Source organism: Pagrus major, chromosome 22 (assembly GCF_040436345.1).
Source record: "Pagrus major chromosome 22, Pma_NU_1.0".
In the NCBI taxonomy this organism is placed as follows: domain Eukaryota; kingdom Metazoa; phylum Chordata; class Actinopteri; order Spariformes; family Sparidae; genus Pagrus; species Pagrus major.
The window spans coordinates 10,625,728-10,646,521 of record NC_133236.1 but is presented as its reverse complement, the minus strand read 5'-3'; the positions used below and the strand labels follow the sequence as shown (position 1 = coordinate 10,646,521).

General features: G+C 39.6%; 1 protein-coding gene across 1 annotated transcript in view; it reads right to left on the bottom strand.

Annotated features, from left to right (window-relative positions):
* Positions 1 to 16,063, bottom strand: part of msraa (methionine sulfoxide reductase Aa) — a 43,285-nt gene extending 27,222 nt beyond the window's left edge. The window contains exon 1 of the mRNA XM_073493285.1: positions 15,872 to 16,063. Coding sequence (XP_073349386.1) covers positions 15,872 to 16,007 — 136 coding nt within the window. The 5' untranslated portion in view covers positions 16,008 to 16,063. The remainder of the gene's footprint in view (positions 1 to 15,871) is intronic.
* Between the last annotated feature and the right edge of the window lie 4,731 nt (positions 16,064 to 20,794).

The following is a 20,794-nucleotide window of genomic DNA, read 5'->3' as shown; positions in this document are numbered from 1 at the left end:
TTAATTATTCCACGCTGCACTCCTTTGAAATGCCTGTTCTCGTGGTCGCCTTTATCTCTCTGGGAATGATAACAACGCTTCTTGTTGATTAATTGAATTTGTATTCTTGTGCGAGGTCGAACGCAGCACAGTGTGTGCGTGTGTGTGTGTGTGTGATTTGGGACGATGTGTTTCTTGTATTTTTGCAGCATCTCTTTACCTTGCGTTCACACTCTGAGCAGACACAAAAATATTCAGGACGTGCGGCTAAAAATACACAAAATATCTTGTTATCCCGCGCGACTGACACTCCTGTTGTCATGTAAATGGAGGAGAGAAGAGAGCAGGTTGTTTTCGTGTCTCAGTGAGCAGAATGATTTTAATTTCAGCGATATAAAAGCCAGATTTCTGTCTGTTTGTACTGGCAACTAATTTTCTTTTATTTGGCAGTAAAGAGCAGTGAAAGAGGTTAGAAAGCACTTCAGGACACTTCACATCAAACAGCGAGCCACTTCATTTTAGGAACAAGCGCGCGCGTGTGTGTGTGTGTGTGTGTGTGTGTGTGTGTGTGTGTGTGTGTGTGTGTGTGTGTGTGTGTGTGTGTGTGAGTAACCAGCCTGCCTCCCAGTCTCCTCTACAGCTCCCTAAATCCTGTCACAATAATAAGCCTGATCACAGAACAGGCCTTTATCCATGGCGACATCTGTGGCACACACACACACACACACACACACACACACACACACACACGGACACACACTCACACACACACTTTCTCCATTAGTGCTGCTCTATTTCAGCTCAGGCCTACGCATGTATATGTGTGTGTGTGTATGTGAAGGCAGGCAGAGCTGCTCCAGAATCGTCCAATCAGCACTCGATACACTCTGTTTTATCTTCGTGTCCTTTCATCGCGCCCTTCATCACTTTTTAATTTTCTGGAGTGAAACCGCAGATAACGAGACAGAGGATGATAAAAATCCACGAGACGAGGCTGAAATAAACAGGTCAGCGTTGAATTTATTGTTATATAATGGCGACATACTGTATCACCGCAAGGATTTCTAGTCCATGAATTTGCTTCCTGACGATTTACAAGATAAACCAGAAGACAAAGCATCCTTACATCACCCTGCACACAGAACTAAACGCTGAGTCAGTCTCCTGCGTCACAGTCTTTTTGTTGCCGTTTTATCTGTTTTTTTTACTTCTTTCTTAACTTGTTTTTTTCCATCCATTGTTCTCCAGAAGCAGAATGAAAACCGTGGCAGCAAGAGTAACCTCAAAGTACATCAGCACTGCACTGCACTTACAAGACAGAGCTGACAGGAAATGGGGCGAGACAGAAGAGGTCGTAAAGATCCACTCGAAACGTACTGTCTCACATTAGCAGAGGTGTCAAAAGTCCACACATTCTTTACAGAAGTAGAAGTACTGTTTCAACTTCTTTACTCCAGTAAAAGTAATAAAGTACAGGCTCTGAAATGTACTCAAAGTATCAAAGTAAAAGTCTCCCTCTGAAGGACATTTCTAGCAGCCATTTATGGTCAAAGCTAACTGAAGCTCACGTCATATTAATATAATTCAAAGACTATCAAACTTAAAGGTAGAATGAGTAGGATTTTTCCCAGCTGTTCCTAAACGCACCACAAAGACAGTTGATTGTTGAGTCTCATTCCCAGGACGTCAAATAGCCACATTTTGGGTTGGTAAAGCGTCCCGAGCAGCAACAAAGTGAGAAAACAAGAAAATCCAGGCAGAGGGCTGCAGGGTCTCTGCAGATACGAGACACTAACAAAACTTTTCTCCCCATTCCAGTCTCCCTCTCTGTCTGTTTACGTCTTCTTATTTCTTTTACGTCTTTGTTTTGTCTCGCTACGTCTGCCGTGTGTGATATGGACTGATAGGTTGAAATCAGTCTTGTGTTGTTGGGAAGGTGGCGCGCAATGACGCAAAATAAAAATAATCCATAATTCCCCTCAAATGCATCAAACTAAAGTAACAAGCTTCTTTTGGAAATTAAAGGAGTAGAGAATACAGATATTTGTGTTCAAATGGAGGAAAAGTCAAAAGTAAAAAATAAACACTCAAGTAAAGTACAGATACCTGGAAAATATACTTAAATACAGCAATGAAGTATTTGTACTTTGTTTCTTCCCACACCTGCACATCAGGTTGACACAGGAGAGTTAGCATGAGCAGCAAATTAGCATGAAATAAGGTTCAAGTCAAGTTAAATGTGGCTGAAACACCTCCTGTAGATTTATTAGACATTTATCCCCAAAACCACCTGGACACCAATAATGATGTTAGCGACTTTGTAAAAAAAAAGTTTATATTAGGTTTCTGCAGGTTTCAAAGAGTTCAATTCAAGCTTTTTTAGACCTTTTGAAGATTATTATGATGCAATTCAGGGCTCCATACTATTTTTTCTAACTGGTTAGGTGCACCAGCATATAATATAGGCCCACACAATAATACATTTTAACACATGTTCTTAAAACATTATGTAAATGATTGTTAAGAGTAATAAAGGTTCAACCACAAGTTTTTTCTTTATTTAAATAATACGCAACAAGAAATTACAATAACCTCAATTTAAAAAAATAAACTGCTAGATTTCAGGCACACCAGTGCGACCAATGAAAACGTTTAGTCACACTTGACAGATTGTTTTGCGCACCGTGGAGTCCTGCAATTTAACACCTATTGCACATGCATACTGGCAAAAAAAAAAGGCTGAAGGATTTGAAAGAAAATCTGAGTCCTGAGACAACTTTTACTGCTGGTGTACATCCAAAACCCTGTCCAGAGGTTGTTGCTAGGGCAGAGTGGGTTACTCTTGGACAGGACATTGGTGATGCTCTCGATGTGAGTAAAGAACAAGAACAAGAACATGTGCTAGTGTTTTTTTAGGGCGGCTTTCTGTTTTTCTGACTTCCCATGCTGCTCTGATGTATTTTCAACCTCAGTTCCTAATTTTTGTGTTTTCACGTACAAGTTACAGCAGGATTAAGACCTGTCAAAACCATACATAAGATATTTTAAGGACAAAAATTCAGATTATTGGATTTTGGGTACTTAGATTTTGGGTAGATAAGATAAGAAAACCCTGCAGAATGAAAACCATATCATGGTGGCCGCTGTGGCGCAGGGAGTAGAGCGATTCCCCTGGTCTGCATGTCGCAGTGTTCTTGGGCAAGATACTGAACCCCGAACTGCTCCTGATGTGCTGGTCGGCACCTTGCATGGCAGCCACCGCCGTCAGTTTGTGAATGTATGTATGAATTACTGTAAGTCGCTTTGGACAAAAGCGTCTGCTAAATGCCCTAAATGTAAATATCATAAACTTTAAAGATGCACCTTTTTATTTGAACTTCCCCTGGCATGTTTGTGTCGCCTTGTCTGTCCTAGCACACCTTCTTCCTAAACATTCAAACAGTTCTAGCAGCAGGCAGGTAACAGCAAGCAGGCTTACGCTAATAATGGTGACTAGCAAAAAACAATTGTTTCTTCTCCTTGTCAAATTTTGTTTTTGTCCTCATGTTTCCAGTTATTGTTAACTGTTCTTGTTGTTAAACCATGTGTTAATGGAATCAGTACATCTTACTGCTCTTGACTGCTTACAATTATTTACAATTGAAAAAAAAAAACAATTGATTATTAAATTATTATTGTGTTGTTTTATTTTATGGACAAAAGCAATAAAGAAAAGGGTTTCAGCTCATTCAGGCCTAAACTGTGTTAACTGGGCCGATGACATTGTCTTGACTGCAGACCCGTAAATGGAATCACATCAAAATCATATCATGACAGACTTTTTGATATCAGCAAATATTGCTTTGTCGTTAAAAGAATTGATATATCTTATCGCAACGAAAAGCGATGATTTACACCCCTACTTTATAATCAAAGTCAGCAAAATTTAGCACAGTGGTTTTCTACCTCGATTACCCATTTCTCTTTCCCTTCATGCTGGAAAATAAAAGAACCAGGAGACCAGACCGGAGCCTCACGACGTTGCCCTGAAAAGGAGCTACAACCTGGCCTGAACGTCCAGGGCTCCCCCGTCTCCTCCCCCAGGAGCTCCAGACCTGACAGTGATGAATGAAACACTGCAGCTAATGTCTGGCTGGGGGATATTGGAGAGTCCACACACACCCACACACACACACACACACACACACACACACACACACAGTGAGAGAAAAGATTGCCTCAACTGCTCTGCAATTAAATCTACAAAGTAACCTCCCCCCACCCTTTCCTCCTCCTCCTCCCCCTCCTCCTCCTGTGTCTCTCTCTGATTGCCTGGTTTCTTCATCTTCCTCCTCCTCTCTTTCCTTATCATCATCCTCCTTCTACATCTCCCTCCTCCACCCATTTTCCACCGTGTTTCTCTCTCCCTCCATCTGAGCCTCTCAATCAGCTCCTCTGATTGCCATCGTCATTTTTATTACTGCCCATCATTACAGTCGTCAGTGTTATCCTCATTGTTCTGCTGCTGACAGCCTTCTGTGCTCGTCTCACAACACACAGGACATCTCAAGGAAGCCGTGCACTTAAATTACTCATGTTTCTTAGAATAAAAACATTCTGCTTTAATGGGCTTCGGACACAATGGACAAGGTTGTCGTTGAGGATTGCTGCCGCCCGGATGTGTTGTGGAGAACTTCATCTTAAAAAACACTTGTTGAAAATGATGAAGGCTGTACATTGTGTTGGTCTGCTACAAATTGTAGAGGCCAGTTTCCCACATGAAAGCAGATACATGAAGGTTGCTGGCTCGATTCCCCAGATCCACTAAGTGTTGTAAAGCGCTTTGAGCTGTCAGTAGACAGGAAAAGCACTTTAGAAATGCAAGTCTATTTACCATATTTATCATCAACTGAATGTGTAAGTGTCCAGCTGGTGACTGTAAAACTGGTGACTTTTTTTTTTCTTTCAATAAATTACCTACAATGGATTTGGGTAGATTAATTCCAGATTGAATCCAAAATTTTGGGTTTCTCACATGTAATTTAGAGCAAAAAACTTCTCTTTGTCACTTTCCACGATGCATGGTGGGTCAGGATCTCAATCACAACACAGTTTAACAGCATCCGTATGATTATAAACAGTCGGCGGATACATTCTTAGAGTTACAGGTGGAAGGATCCAGGATATTAAGCTCCTTTTATTTTCTTAATCCGTCTGAGAGAGCAACACCATCCATGATTGATGCTATCTAGTATTACATCCCTCGTGTAAATGCACTGATTGTAATGCGGCCTCTCCTTTTTAATGTAGGCCTACTTATGTCGTTGTTTTGTAAGTGCACCTGGTTGTTGCAATGTCGCTTGGTGCACGTTGGTTTTGATCGGCTACGTAATTAACGTGGCTCACGTGGCTGAAAAATCCTGAACACAACGTGTGTTTTTTGGTCAAATATACTGTATAAAAGTTTCTGCAGATGAAGAAAGCAGACAACGTTGCTGGTAGAGACAAACAGAGAGGCAAGGAAAGCCAGTGTGCATTCATGAAGGTGGACAATTACAGTATAGCAACAGTGCAATGTTGGCGGACTCTTAAAGGGGTGCTATGTAGTAGATTTAATTGCAGAGCAGTTGAGGCAATCTTTTCTCTCACTGTGTGTGTGTGTGTGTGTGTGTGTGCGTGTGTGTGTGTGTGTGTGTGTGTGTGTGTGTGTGTGTGTGAGCTGTAGGCTTTGACTCGATCAATCACTCAGAGCCATTAGTAGTGAGAGTGTGTGTGTGTGCTGTAGGATGGTGGGGTGAAGAAAAACAGAACTTAATACACTTTCCACTGTAAAGACGGACTGATGAGAACCTCTCAGACATGTTTTAAAGTAATGGCTTTATGCATTCACGACGTACCGTACTGTAAGTCTACGCTGTGGACCGATCGACTCAATGCTCACGAGATATCTGGTACACAAGATTATTTGTAGTCAATAAATGTAGAGGTTGTTTACTGCAACATGTTTACAGGCTTTTATAAACATCAATACATCTATAATATGTTAAGAAAACCACTTCATCATACTGTGTACATTATTATGTGGTTCCTGTGTTTAATGCTAAACTATAGTATAGCAGCTACTAAGTAAAGAGCAAGCACTTTAGCATTGCTATGTTAAGGAATAAAAGGTTGCAGTGTTTACATGGAGGAAAGTGTGAGAGAAAGGACAGATCTCCTGCAGAAATGGGCACAAACGTACTTCTAAAAACCACCGATGATTGCTGTTACACCTAGTTTCCACATATGTGAATGATGTCCGTAGATCAGATAATGGATAATGCCCATGGTGTCCAACGCAAGTAAATGCATTTCTTTACAGATGGATACAATATACCTGTTTAGCAATGTGTGGAAGGCTAATTTTCACCCTGTGTTTGGGCCTTTTTTTGGCTTTATTCACAGGACAGGACAGGAGAGATGACAGGAACTGGGATGAGAGAGGGGGGATGACACACAGCAAAGGGCTGCATGATGAACCTGGCCTCTGTACATGGGACACGCACTCTACCAACCGAGCTACTGAGGCACCCCCAGGAACAATAATGTTAGCTAGTTAGCAGCCTATCAGCTAAGCTAGCACACTGTCATATGGTTTCTCCAAAACCCACTGCAAGAGTCTTTTTTTTTAACATACTCAAGGCAAATCCCAGACCGAAATATTAGGGAGGGGAGGAGTTTCGCAGACACATTGGATATCACAGAGATTCCCATAAGAATGAATGGACTTATGGTTGGCATGCCTTCATAAACATACGTATGTGTAAACAAGTTGTTAGCCATTTCTGAAGCCAGATACGGATTGAAAAGATCAAATGAATGTCAATTTGTGTAAATGTTAAATATATTTCATGCTGCATGAGTATGATTATTCTATTTTGGAGGCAGGAAACAAGCACACCTCTGGCACTTTAGCAACTCATAAAACTGCTAAGGTTCAAGTGTTAGCAGGTAACACATTGCCATACTTACATCCCACATATGCAGGAAAACACGAATATTTATTTGGTTGTATGAAAAATCCAGTCGAACATGCGCTCTTCTGAATAGTTGGATTTTGAAGCTTTTCAAGATCATTAAACTCTCTTCTGATTCAGTCAAATACACCTTTTACACCAAGAATCATCTTGTGTTTCCAGATAAAACAACATTAACGCTCAATAACCGAACCAACACAGTTAACCTCTCATCCTCAATCTCTCTCTGTCTCCATCTTTTCATCTCCACCTCTCTCTGCTGATCTATAGGTCTCCCTCATCTGTTATGTCGCTCACGTTCTCCCCTAAACGCCCGTCATTTCGCCCTTCAAGGTTATCGGGCCAGTGTGTAAACAACAAAGAGCTCTGCTGATGGGATCTCGCACAAAAACACACATTCATTCACTGGAATCCCTCTGTGTTGTCGTGGTAACGGCTGTTACAAAGGTGGATGCATTGAAGAGCGTCAGCCTGAACCTGATAACACCGCACAGTCACTTAACAGGTACAAGAGATGAGATGGAAGCTCTGATATACAGGTTTATAACACCAATCACCTGGATTCACCTGCTAAACACGTCCGTAAGTATGTGGACACCTGAACATTACACCCACGTGTGATTGTTTAACAGTGGAGGAGGAAGTATTCTCATATATCACGTAATCAGATCACTATTACTCACACATTAATGTGGAAATCAGGATTTTAATGTTGTAGTTTTTGAGGTGAAGCTCATTTTGAACTCTCTCTCCATTAATCGGTTGATTGTTTGGTTTGTAAATATTCTGAAAAAAGTGAGAAATGCTGTGACAATGATCCAGTGCCCAAAATGACACCTTTGCAATATTTGTTTTGTCCAAACAACCAGTCTAAACTTCAAAAATAATAAAATAATACAAAAATACTGAAATCATTAAAAGGGAAAGCAGCATATTTTTCATTTGTGAAGCTAGAGCTCTGTTTGAGTCTTTTGATACATAACTACAACTAATTGTTTTATATTATTATTGTTGTTGTTATTATTACTATTATTATCATCAGCAGATATAAGTCTTAGAGGAATGAAAACTGAAGGTTTATTAGAATGTCACAAAATATTACTTCCTGACATAAAACTTGATATAAACTTGAAATGTATTTCTTTTTTAAAAATAAATAAAACAGAAGAATTCAGTACCGTATATAAGCAAATGTACAGTATGATAGCTGTCATTTTTCATACCACTTTATACCTTGAAACTGAAATAATGGTGGCAACCCTACTTGTATAAACTGTTGGGTAGTTTAATTCAGAACACAACATCATATTTTATAAGCTCTTTGTGTATTTTGTGTGCAAAAATCTTTATCTGTGAAGTAATATAATATAATATAATATAAGATTATATAATGTAATATATAAAGTAACACAAGCTGTCCAAATTTCCTTCTGATATGTAGTGGTAGTGGATGTAGGGACGAAATGGAGAACCGGTTCCAACTAATCTAATCCATCAGCATCATATGTCTCTGAGGTTATTAACTCCTTTCATCTATGCTAGCATGTTTTTCTGACAGTTACGCATTGCAAAGGGAAGACGTCGAACTCATGCAGGAACATTGCGACAAGGAGTCGTGACAAGGAGGAAGAAACGGCCCAAAGTGTGGCTTCATTTCACAAAGAGAGATGACAAAGGTAAAAGTGTTGAAACACCAGCAATATGGTGAAACATCTTTCTATGTAAGATGAGCTTCAATTCCAGGAATGACATGTATTTGTCGCCCTACATGAGTGCCACTGCTTCCTAACGAGGCAGCATGTTTGTTACCTAGCTAAATATTCTGGGTTGAAATAACGTTAGCATCATGCAGGCAGTTTTAGCAGATTTTTTCACTGACAAAGAAAACCAAAATAAAAATAAAGACTGTCCGTTTTAGATGATAAGACAGTTGCTGCAGCTAGCTGTCAGGCTGCAGCCAGCTCGACTAAAACCGATCAGGAGTAAGAGAATCGACCGATAGGCAGAATAGATAATGGCATTGGTATCAATAAAATCTTATCAATTACCTCTTTAAGTAGAAGTAGAAAGTGACTCAAGTAAAGTACAAGTACAACAGTTTGAAGAGAGCGCTTGTATTCTGTGGAATTAAATGTTACCCAAGCAGTCTGGACCTGGGATTGATCATTTTAGACAAAAGTAAGTTTCTTGAATTTAAATCACATGTTAGTTCCTGATGAACAAGAGTAGGGTAGCTGTTATTAATCTAATCATTCATTATTCAGTCATTGTTTAATCCTTGTGACAAAATGACAAATGGCTGTCCAAAGAGATGTCTTTAAATTGCTTGTTTTGTCTGAGAAGTCTAAATCCACTTAATTTTCAATAACATGCTTCGAAGAATAGGTAGAAAGAGCTCACATTTAAGAAGCTATAACAAGCCAGTGTTTTGGGCTTTCACACTAAATAGTTTGCTCTTAGGATTCGGTTAATTATCAGAATTAATGGATCGATTATCTTTCAATTCACCACTTGAACATTTTTTGTTCGTCGTAGTCCACTCTACTACGTTTTCTCTGCTTCTGAGGTGCAAAAACACCAACAAAGAAATTAGTCTTTCTATCTGAAATGATGGATACAGTTGCGTTATCTTTGCCAACTAAAGCTCAGTGAATTAACTGGTACTTGGAGAGCAACTGGAGTTGCTGCAGGCTGTTCATATGGAGAGAATCAAAACAGCTGGCCAAAGGGGTTTCTGGCTTCAACTGAGCGGCAGCTTCCAGCTCATGGCATGTGGTGCCAAGAAACAACTTTTTGTTTTTTAAATAAACTTGTAGAAATCACAGTCTCATTAGCACATCATCACTCCTGATATTTATATCAACCTCAACGAGGCCCTCCAAATATCCTCTGTAAAACAAATGACACGTTCCTCCACAGAAGGCTGCAATAATAATGATTTACACCTGCTCATTAAGAAAGCAGCTGCTGGATGTCTGAACACATCTGTGTGAAACTGTGATGAAGATGACATTAACTTCTTCATTAAGCTTCAGTTTTCACTTTTTCCATCTGTGTGTGTGGGTGGGGGTGGAGGGGTTTACAGGGCGGAGTTAAATGTTGATGATAATGCCCAGGTAACAAGAAACCACTGTAACTAATGAGTTTTATACAATATAGTAATCTTACGAGGCTAATGTTTTCTGCTTCACCAGAAAAGACGTCACATTGTAACCTCAGTTGCATGGTGGGTAATGTAGGCAGCAGGTTTTGAAAAGAAAGAAGAATGTGTGGAATAAAAAGGTGATATCTCTGGTTCTGTTGTATTGATTTTGATCATTTGTTTATAAACTGTCCATAATGAGTCCAACAGTGTTATAGGAGTGCAATGTTAGATCAGTGGACTGCATTTAGAGGCAATTCATCAGATTACCTGCAGCTTCCTCTGGAGCCTTCAGAGACTTTATACTGCTTTTTCACATATGCAGTAGTACTCCCCAAGACCTGTAAACACTCTTTCATGTGAAAAATTGGTAGAGTTACCCCACATATGTCAGGTTCTTACCTACATCAGTAACCAAACAATGGGGGAAAAGCAGTCTGTAGGTATTCCTAGTGGTGTCGTTTAGCTTGTAGCTGAAGTTTGTAATTCCCGGAAGTCAATTAAAAAATGTTGATGACTCATCCTGCACTCGGGGTGTATTAGTTCAGCGTCTAATTAAATGCTTTCTGAATTTTTACGGCGCTGTCATGGATGCATTAAAAAGAAAGTGGTCCTTGGGTCTGGTCCTCATTGATTACTGTACAAAAACACATCTTAAAAACTTGTTAAACATAAGTTCCTTCAGTGTTTGTAGCAAAAAGAACATTCAGCACATTTGGCTACTGTGAATAGCAATCGCTATCCATCCTTGGGTTAGGGTTTGGGTTATCCCTAACCCACTATCACCCAGAGAGGGCAGTAAAAAACTGCTTTTCAGCCTGGTGTTAATATACATATACACCAGCCAATCAAAAAGTTCTGATTACTTTTTTGATGTTAATATGTAATCATTTAAAATTTGTATTTATTTATTGCAATGACTTCTCACTGGCCACCTGCAGTACCTTCACGGCCCACCAGGAGTTGCGGACCACACTTTTGGAATCTCTGCTTTAGCCAATGACAGCTGGACAAATTGAATCCAGATCATGTGATATGATTAAAATCTCCAGAACATGACTAAATGGACTTTGTAGTGGGATTGTTTTGTCAACAAGATGAATATTTAACTTTCAGTCACAGCTATCTTCCTGTTTTCATAGTTCCAATTCAACAGCAACCAAGTCAACTGCATAAAGATATTCAAGAGGTCAAACAAAATGGAAACACCTGCTTTGGTCTAAGGTTTAGGATTTTCTAGGCCCCTCACCATCTGATTAAGATTCAAGGGGCTACGATGCAATTATAAAACAATTCACATTTTGATTAAGCAAAACTTTTGATTCCTCTACATGATTTATTTTTTCTTGCTGTGTGACGACTTGTTCCACTTTTGAAACATAGCATTTTTTGCAATTAACCTGATGCGGCAGATGGTTTGAGAAAGTCGTCTTTGGAAATTGGAAAAGGGAAGGCACTTAAAAAATACTTGGCAGGTGATAGGACGAACCATCTGTCTACCACCATCCATCATGGGCTAGCTTCAACCAATCAGATCAACAGCTGAAGCGTGCTACCACCGGCGGAGCCAGTTGGTAAATCAAACTCTTGCCAAAGCCAATCGAGAGAAGAGTGAAAACATCCTTTTCATCGAGAAAGGCCTTCAGTACCTATCTTTGGTCTTATTTCAATGAAATAAATTCTCCAATTCTGATATGACTGATGCTATTGCAGCTACGCTAACCTTTTTAGGAGCCGCCATTGTTTGCCTCAAACGAACAGGCACTTCTTTCGCCCGGAGCTCCTAGTAGTTCCACGTAAGGCGCTAACTGGTCCAAACCACTGTGGGTAGGCCTTAAGCATGATCTCATGAATCCAATTATTAAAATAAACAGATGAATTTACTTCCTTTATCTTTGATCATGCTCAGCCATCTTCGCCAAAACTCAGCAGCTAGCTAAGGACGTAAACACAGCGCACAGGTTAATGTCTGTTATGTTTCGATCACCATTGGTTCAGCCATAAGGAACATACAAAGAACTGAGTGTTAAATCAACCTTTTCTGCATCAAGATATAATCTTTCATAAGAGAGTCACAATATATCTAAGAATCCATTGTTTCCCCAGCGTTACTTTGGTCTTTGGGCTTCTGGCCCAACCGGGTTTTGAGACAAATGATCACATTAACAACACATCAAACATCTCTCTGCATTTCAACTCTACATGAAGATTTAGTGCTTACACTAACATGAAACCATTTTCACAACATACTTTCACTTCCAATTGATTTTGGTCAAAGACGTTTCAAAGCCCAACAAGCATTCGTTCACAAACCTCTTGCTTGGCGCGGCGTTGGCCTTCCTCTGGCTACTAGTAGACTCTGAAGTCAAACATCCGTCCTTGTCCTGTTCAGAGTCAACGTTTGGCTATATGAAAAAATTTACTAGATGCTACTTGGCTGACATTAAAATCACAGGTCAGCTTATCGGATATTGTTTCACTTTGTCTCTGAAACCCGGTCTTGTCCGATGTCTCCGATTGCAGAATATCGCTCAAAAAGAGAAAATCGCTTGTTTTGTTTTTGGTTTCCATAGCCCTTTCAGAAGCTGAGTTTTCGGTCAAAGTACTTTTTCTCTCTCTTCTTTTCGGAGCCGAGACAGATATTGTCCCCATCCACCACCACCACCACCACCAGCACCACCACCACGCCTGGACATTTCTTGATTTCCTCTGGCGCTGCAGCCCTGAGCCAGACAGACAAAGGAGGGGAAGCCCTGCCAAGTCTCTCCACTGCAGGCATGGCTTTTTCCTTTCCTCTCTGCTCCCTCGCTCTTTCTTCGTCTCTGTCGATTGTGGCAGCGTTCCCGAGAAGCTTTGGCGATGGTCCAGCCTGTCTGCCACTCCGTCTGAACCCATCCATCCATCCATCCATCCATCCATCCCATCCATCCCAACCGTCCTTTTGCAGTGGACCCCCGCCCTCCTAACCCCTCCACTCCCACTTCCTCCTTCCCCCGTCCAACCCCCACGAAAAAATACTCAACACACTTTGCGTAAATCGACCCAAAATAAAATTGAAAGACTCATTTAAAATCACTCAAAGGTTTGACTCTCCTCCTCCCATCCTACCATTTCTTTCTGTCTCTTTAAAACTGAACCCAAACAGAGTCAATATATCATCTCCACACAACCTTTACACTCGCTACTTATTTCTGTCATCTTTCCTCTGTTAAATGTTAAAGGGTAGTGAGTGAGTGTGTGTGTCTGAGCGAGTGTGTGTCTTGTGTCTTTTGTTCGGTGCCAGTGCAGATCTATTCATCATCTGCCAAGACTCAGCGCCCTCACTTGTAGTGAAGAGGGGGCAGATCAGTGCCAACTGCCCCGACTGCCAACTTACTGCTGCTGTCGGTCTGTTTATACACACACAAAACTCTCAACTGTCTCACAAACACACACTTTTGTTTCAGCCACAGACATGTTAGAGTGACAATTATCCTTTAGAATAAATAAATAAATCAACAGATGTATGGATTATTAAAAGACAACACTGATATTCAAGAACAGGAGATGATAATATCATTATTTAATGCTTTTAAATTATGATGACGCAACAATTCAATATTATCTTTATAGAGTTTTACAATATTCTTCGGTCTACATTATTGTTTCCGAGCAAATTGTACTTGAAAATGTTTTTTATATATGTAAAGATGTTTCTGAGATGATGCAGAAAGGTGAAACATTTAATTATTACTTTGAATATTGATTTTGATTGTTTTATGTGATTACCAGTGTTGGGGGTAACGGTTACAGTAATACATTTCTTTAAGAGTAATATAACGAGTTACTAATAATATTTCAGTAATATAGTACTACAGTTATGTCATGTAATGCGTTACAATCTGCATTACTGGCCAAAGTGAAGCGTTTATCTTTGTTTTATTAAGAACTCACCGACATGATCATATTAATACAGGCTATGCTTGTGTTTAATATAGCCGAGCCTATAAGTTGTTTGTTCAGTCTCTGTGTGACTGACATGAGCTGTATTTGGTAGCCTAATAATGAAGCCTAATCCTCCAAGCGAACTTTAATTTACATTCTTGAATCACATATGCATTCCTTGTTCTGTGGTCTAAAATAAAAACACATAGAAAAAGAGAAGAGAAGGTTTATTGTGCTTCATATGTCGAAGTCTACAATTAAAAATATTTATTCCTATCTCATAATAGATTTATAGATTTAGGCTATTTAATTGTTCTATATAGGTTATGTGGGCATTTTGTTCAAAGTAACTAAAAAGTAGTGTAATAAGTCATTTATTCCTCTGTGCAGACAGTAATATTGTAACGTAATGTATTACTTTAAAATGAAGGCAACTAGTAATATGTAATGTATCGCATTTTGAAAGTAACTTGCCCAAAACTGGTGATTATGCACACATTTTCTGTACAATGACTTTATGCAAAAGCCATGTCATAATTGATTGATAGTAGAGATGGGAAAGATTTCCATACGAAGAAGTTCAGGACGCTCACATCGGACAACTCAAGATCAAGACATTAAAAACAACTGTGCATCAATAATATATGTTATAACCATCTAATTTGGGTTTAATCACACTGAAAACTAGGTTTTCAGGCACTTCTGTATTACTAAGTTGGATATATCTGAGATTTCACAGGGTTGCTTGAGATGATTCAGACCAACGCAGACCTGCACAGCTTTGATTGCCGTCTTGCTGAGTGCACTGCATGGTGAGTGATTTTGTCCGACCTGCTCTGTAGGCTCACATAAGACATGGAAACCTTGTGGGACAACGACATGTGAAATTGAGTTTCTCTCCACGAGAACCAAAATGTTTGATGGGAAATGACTTGCCAACAGATTGAGCTGAGCGCTTATCAGGAGCTTTTACCCTGAAACGCTCCACAAAAGTTCTACATATCAGGAATGCACAATATTTTATCGGCCTTATATTGGAAAATGTATATAATCCACGATAATATGAAACCAAATTGCTTTCATGGACTTAACAAGTTCAGCATTTACAAACTGTGATTACAGCACAGCAGGTGGCTGTTAACATCACTGCAGTTAACATGATCAACTTCCATCCTGACACTGAGCAGTAAACAGTGTATTTACATTTCTGATCATTACAATTAAATGCATTTGTGCAACCTCCATGAATGCAAATGAACTGACACAAGACAGACACAAGTGAACAAATAACAGGCTGGTTGTAAGTTATATCAACATAAGTTATTAACCGACACTTTTAGATGTTTTGCAGTTGTTGCCATCGCTATAAAACTATTTAAGGTTTTATTCTTATGCTTTTATTTATTTATTGTGTTTCTGCACTTCTATCTTCTTGTTTCCTACATCTTTAATGAGTCAATTAGTCAGTCAGGAAATGGTTTCATACTTTTAATCTGTACTTGTGTCCATCCTCTTACAGTAACAGTGGTGTTTATCAGTAGCACAGGAAGCTAATCCTCCTCGACTGTAATCGGCTACTCTCGTCTCATTTCGGGTCGAGGCTGAACGCATCTCTCACTTGCTTTGGACCTGCTCTGCATCTTTATAATTCAACATGTTTCGTCGTGTAATGAAAGTATACCCATACACGTTATCCTACGATAACCAGAACACCGTACAACCCACCAAAGTTGCTCATATTAGCTTGTTAGCTAACATGGTTGTGTCATAAAGTTGTGTAACTTCGCTTCAGAAGCTGACGTTAGCATGCTAAAGCTAGCTCCAGACTTACCGGAGACTTTGATGCCGTCTGTCCGGCCGGGTAGTGCTGTCTCCGGGGTCGGCATCTGGGCTTTAGAGGCCATCTCTCCCATCCTGCTGTTGACAAAATGACGCCAAATCAGACGGACCCTGGAGGAGGAGACCATTGAACCAACAGCAGCACCGACACACTCCTGCTGCACACCGAGGGCTAGCTCAGTTAGCTACATAACAAGCTAGCTTACCTAACTGTCAACACAGGGCTTGTGTAATGTCAAAGTCCCCACGTGTTACTGACCATGAGCACAAACAAGACGTCATGCCACACATATACAGTTATAGCATGTTATGAGGCAGTTATCTCTCATGAATACGTCAGAATTACTGCTCAAATGATGACTTAACAGTAATTATTTAGAGAAAATATTAGTAATTTACTTATTTCCTCTCTTTAATTGGCATCAAATGTGCGCCGAATTCACCAGACAACTTTGTTATTTCTTCACTTAGTTGATAGTACACTTTAAAGATATGTACCATTATCAGTAAGTTAAATAACACTAATTTGTTAATTTTACGAATGGAGTTTGGTGTTGGTACAAGCTTCCAACAGTTGTCCTGCAAAATAGTTCCACTGGCATCTTACATTTGAGCTTTGTTTCTGTTAATATGTCACTGTTGTCACTTTGTTCCTGCCTGTGGCTGTTTATAATTGTTTACTAACAGGTGTTATTGGTTCTAGCCCACTCTGAGCTGCTGGTGTCATTTACAGATTGTAGTAAATGTTTTACGAGTTTATACAAAATCACCAAGGCTATTGTTTTACCCATGAGTGCAATGTGGGGATATCTGTAAACAATATAATAAGAAACACATAGTATGGCCAATATTTGACATATACTAGCCTGTGATAATCTGATATAACTCAATTTCTTCTTATTTTAGTCAAAAACGAGTTGTATAATTTTATATAAGTGAGATCTAATTGACTGTAAATTACCTTAATCAGTGTCTACCTTTTGGTAATGTGTAGAAATTAAGCTGGCTAAAATGTGTAACATAGACTTTGGTAATAATGATTTTATGCTTTATGAACAATCAAAACAACTCAATGTTCTGCTATGTCCTGATTAAACTTTGACACATAACAGCTTATGATAATCCATCGACATGTGTTCCTCTGATCTCAACTATAGTCAAAGAAATTCAGAATTTTAGTTCTTTTTACTCCAAAATTAGGTTAATTTCATGGAAATGAGGCATATTGACCAAAAATTCTAAAAAGAAATGAAAAACTTGTTTAAATTAGTTGGAAAGAATTTGGCAAAGCTCTGTAACATTGAACTGGATGATCTTTTATACCTTTTGCTTTATAAACAGTTGAACTAGAGGAGAAAAGTTGTACAGTCGACTTGAAGCAATACGAAGGTTAATGTGAAATACTGATTAAGCTATTAAATTCATGGCGAACTATTTTTCCTAACATCTCTTAGAAAATTACTTTGACCTTTCACCATAATTCCACCATGTCACCTGTGTAAATGCCTTTAGTCTCATTGTTTAACTTAATTATCCCCCGAAATCAAACATAACTTTATTAAAACCTGGATCACTGCACTTTATTTCATCTAAAATGAAAAGTATTATCTTTTCTAGGATTTTCATGGATTTGTGATGCATTGAAACCCTCAAAATATTAAAAATGTGGCAGACGTTGAGGAAAAAACCCAGATCTTTGTGTTGTCGTGTCCTAACCTGTGACTTTCTCAACATGTTTGAGGCAATCAGCACCAAGTTCCTCCTGTTTGCTTCTTTATGTAGCGTTGCTTCTTGTTAGCAACCACACATCCTTGTAGATATTAAACATGATTAGCAAACAAAACTCAGATTATTGGGGAATTCAGTTAACTTCTTATATCTGTCTATCTTATTCACGGTACTGAAATTATCAATCTAGATGTAAATGTAGCAGAGAGAGCTGGTAATCATGGCATTTATATGCTTAAATGTTTTTATTTCAAACTATCATTCAGATTTTAAAACCAAAAAGATCATTAATATTGAATCACATGAAACCAAATCATCTTACGGTTAAAATGTGGCTGTTAAGTAAGCTAAAATACGGTGGGATACAGTGCAAATAAATAGAAATAGGAACATAATAAAGTAATCATATATAATGCAACGTACCTTGACATCAGTAAAATATACATATGTTGAATTATAAAATGAACCATATGAATATGGCATGTATAAGCAGACTGTAGAGAAAATACAAACAGCAGATATAAATGAAGTATATGTGATAAAAGGCTAGATAAGTAGTTTCGAAAAATAGTATAAATGAAAAATAAATCCTGTATTTCTTGACATTTAAGTATGATTGTGTGTTTAAATATTCATTATATTCACAGTAGAAGGTCCACAGATGAAACAAATCTACACTCAAATGATCCATTTGTATTGTTCAGACTCTAACCAGTAAAGCTTATGTGTGGCTGGCTGAAGAAAAGATGGAAGCCACTGATTATTTCATGGTTTGTGGCTGTAGCGGTGCAGTCAAATGAGTGCACAACAGCCCCCATCAATCTACTGGTTCCCAGTACGCCGGGCAGGGAGGGGGGGATGGATGGAGGGGGACAGATGACGAGCCATATGGAAGAACCCAGGAGGAACGCTGCTCGAGTTGGAAAAATATTAATTCCAGCGTCTGATTACCCCTGTATGAAGGTGAGAGTCATCAATAATTCAGGAGGCTTGTGCATAATTTCACATTCCACCAAAGAGGAGTGGAGTTGAGAGTGGAGAGGGACACTTGCAGTTTAATGTCTGGTACCTTGGAAATGTGTTTCTGGTTGCCTCAGCTAGTGCAAGTGATCCAGTGGAGATATTAAATGCAAACGAGTCTCAAATATAACCAACAACAGACGCTTTAGGACAACATTTGTTCCGTTTAAAAACCAGTTATAGGCTTGTTTCTCCCTCAGGTGCCTCGTATGACTCACATCGGATGGATATTATGAACACCTCATTAAGATTTATGCCAACCTACAGTGGTTAATCTGGTTTTTGGTGGTTTTGATCGCCACTTTATCACAACATCCAACCCTAGGCAACAAAATGGAGTTAAGTCTGAAATGCCGACTGAATAAATAGGAGTTTACTAATGGTTCGGCCTACACGATTTATATGCTTTAAGAAACAGACAAAAATAAGCATAAAATCACTTGAGTGGATAAATTTAAATGGAATTTGTTTTTCGTGCTGTTGGATTTTCTGTTTCTGTGTCATTTTGGGAAATGGGCCTACAATTGTTTGGTGCAGCACATTAGCCTAGCTTAGCAGGCTGAAAACAGCAGGAAGTTAGCCTCCACCAAAAGAGAAAATTAGCTGTAAAGCTAAGGCTAATGGCTCCTTAAACCACAATGTCTTGATTTATATTTGTTAAACACGAAGCTAGGGTGAGGCTAGCTGTAGTCTTCTGCTTCCAGTGTTTGTGACTAGCTTGCTTAGCCTAGCTTAGCATGCTGATAACAGGGGGGGATGTTAGCCTCCACCAGAGGAGAAATGTCTTGATTTCTACTTGTTAAATACACACAGAAACGGCTAGTACATGTAGTCCTAGCTAAAAAAGACAACTATTACTTGTTGGAAAGCATTTTTTTAATGAAGCTAAGGTGATGCTAGCCATATTCTTCTGCTAGCCTAGCTTAGCCCCACCATGACTATGCACAGAGAATACATTTGAATAAATCTGAGCTCAAAGAACAAACACAAAGAATTAAATCCTGTAATCCAATAAATACAAAAGCTATATAGGCCTAGGGTATATGGCCAAAAGTATGTGGACAATCCTATCTAGGCTACTTTTTTGCAGGCTAAGGGAGAGATCTGAATTTTCCATTGGGGAAGAGCTGCACAGACCTGATCATCCAACATCAGAGACCACCAGGGAGAACATCTCTGAAGATCAGGGCTTATAGTTGGAATGAAGTGTCTAAAAATCAGGCTACATATTGTCCCTCTGGATAAACCCATAGGCCTGTTCAGGGATCCTCATACTCTGAGTCATGTCGTGTTTTTATTCAGATGTTTGTAAAGGCTATAAGTCTATTTATTTTGGGGGATATGTTGTTTAATTAATGACAGGTCAGAGTCAGCTGGATTGTGTTTCTGATGTGTTTGGTGAGGCAGATGCTCTCACTCTTTCTTTCCTCCCTCCATCACCATCAGAGGAGGATGAAAAGCAGAGAGGGAGGACGGAGCTGGAGGCTGAAGCTGAGGATGTAAAAACCATCTGACTGCCTCTCTGTCAGAGGACCACCCCCTCCTCTCTCCTCTCTCCTCTCTCCCTCTGACTGCGCCCAACTTCTCTCCCTCCATCCATTCGGCTACTGTATCCAGCTCCTGACTGCACCCAGCGCACACAAAACCTGATTTCTGCGGGTTTAGGATGTCGCTTTTCCTCCGGCTTTCTTCTGGATTTGGACTTATTCATGAGTCTGGGAAAAAGAAAGGCGTTTTTTTTTTATGTTTTCTCCCCGAATTCAGCTGCAGAAGAAGGACGGTCCGACCTCCGCATCCCCCGCAGCATCCCTCCCGCTTCCTCCGCATCCTCAGCATCATCCCCGCACGGAGCTCCAGAGGAGAGAGAGCACCGCGCGGCGCGCAAGAACCGAGCCGGTTTAACGCCTTCCACCACCGGACAAACTCAATCACCTGCATCGGTGTGTTTGAAAGGAGGTCTCGGCTGCTTTTTAAAGTAAATGTCCGCTAGAGAAAAAAAAAAAAAAAAAAAAAAAAATAGAAATCTGCGCCATTTGTCCTGCACCCTGCACCCTGCACCCTGCTGCTGAAAGGTATTGTTCGTCTTTATCCACACTCATGTAACGAGGCCTCCAGCGCTCATTTATACAGAACATTTCTCGAAGGCCTTGCAGGTTTTAAACCTCCA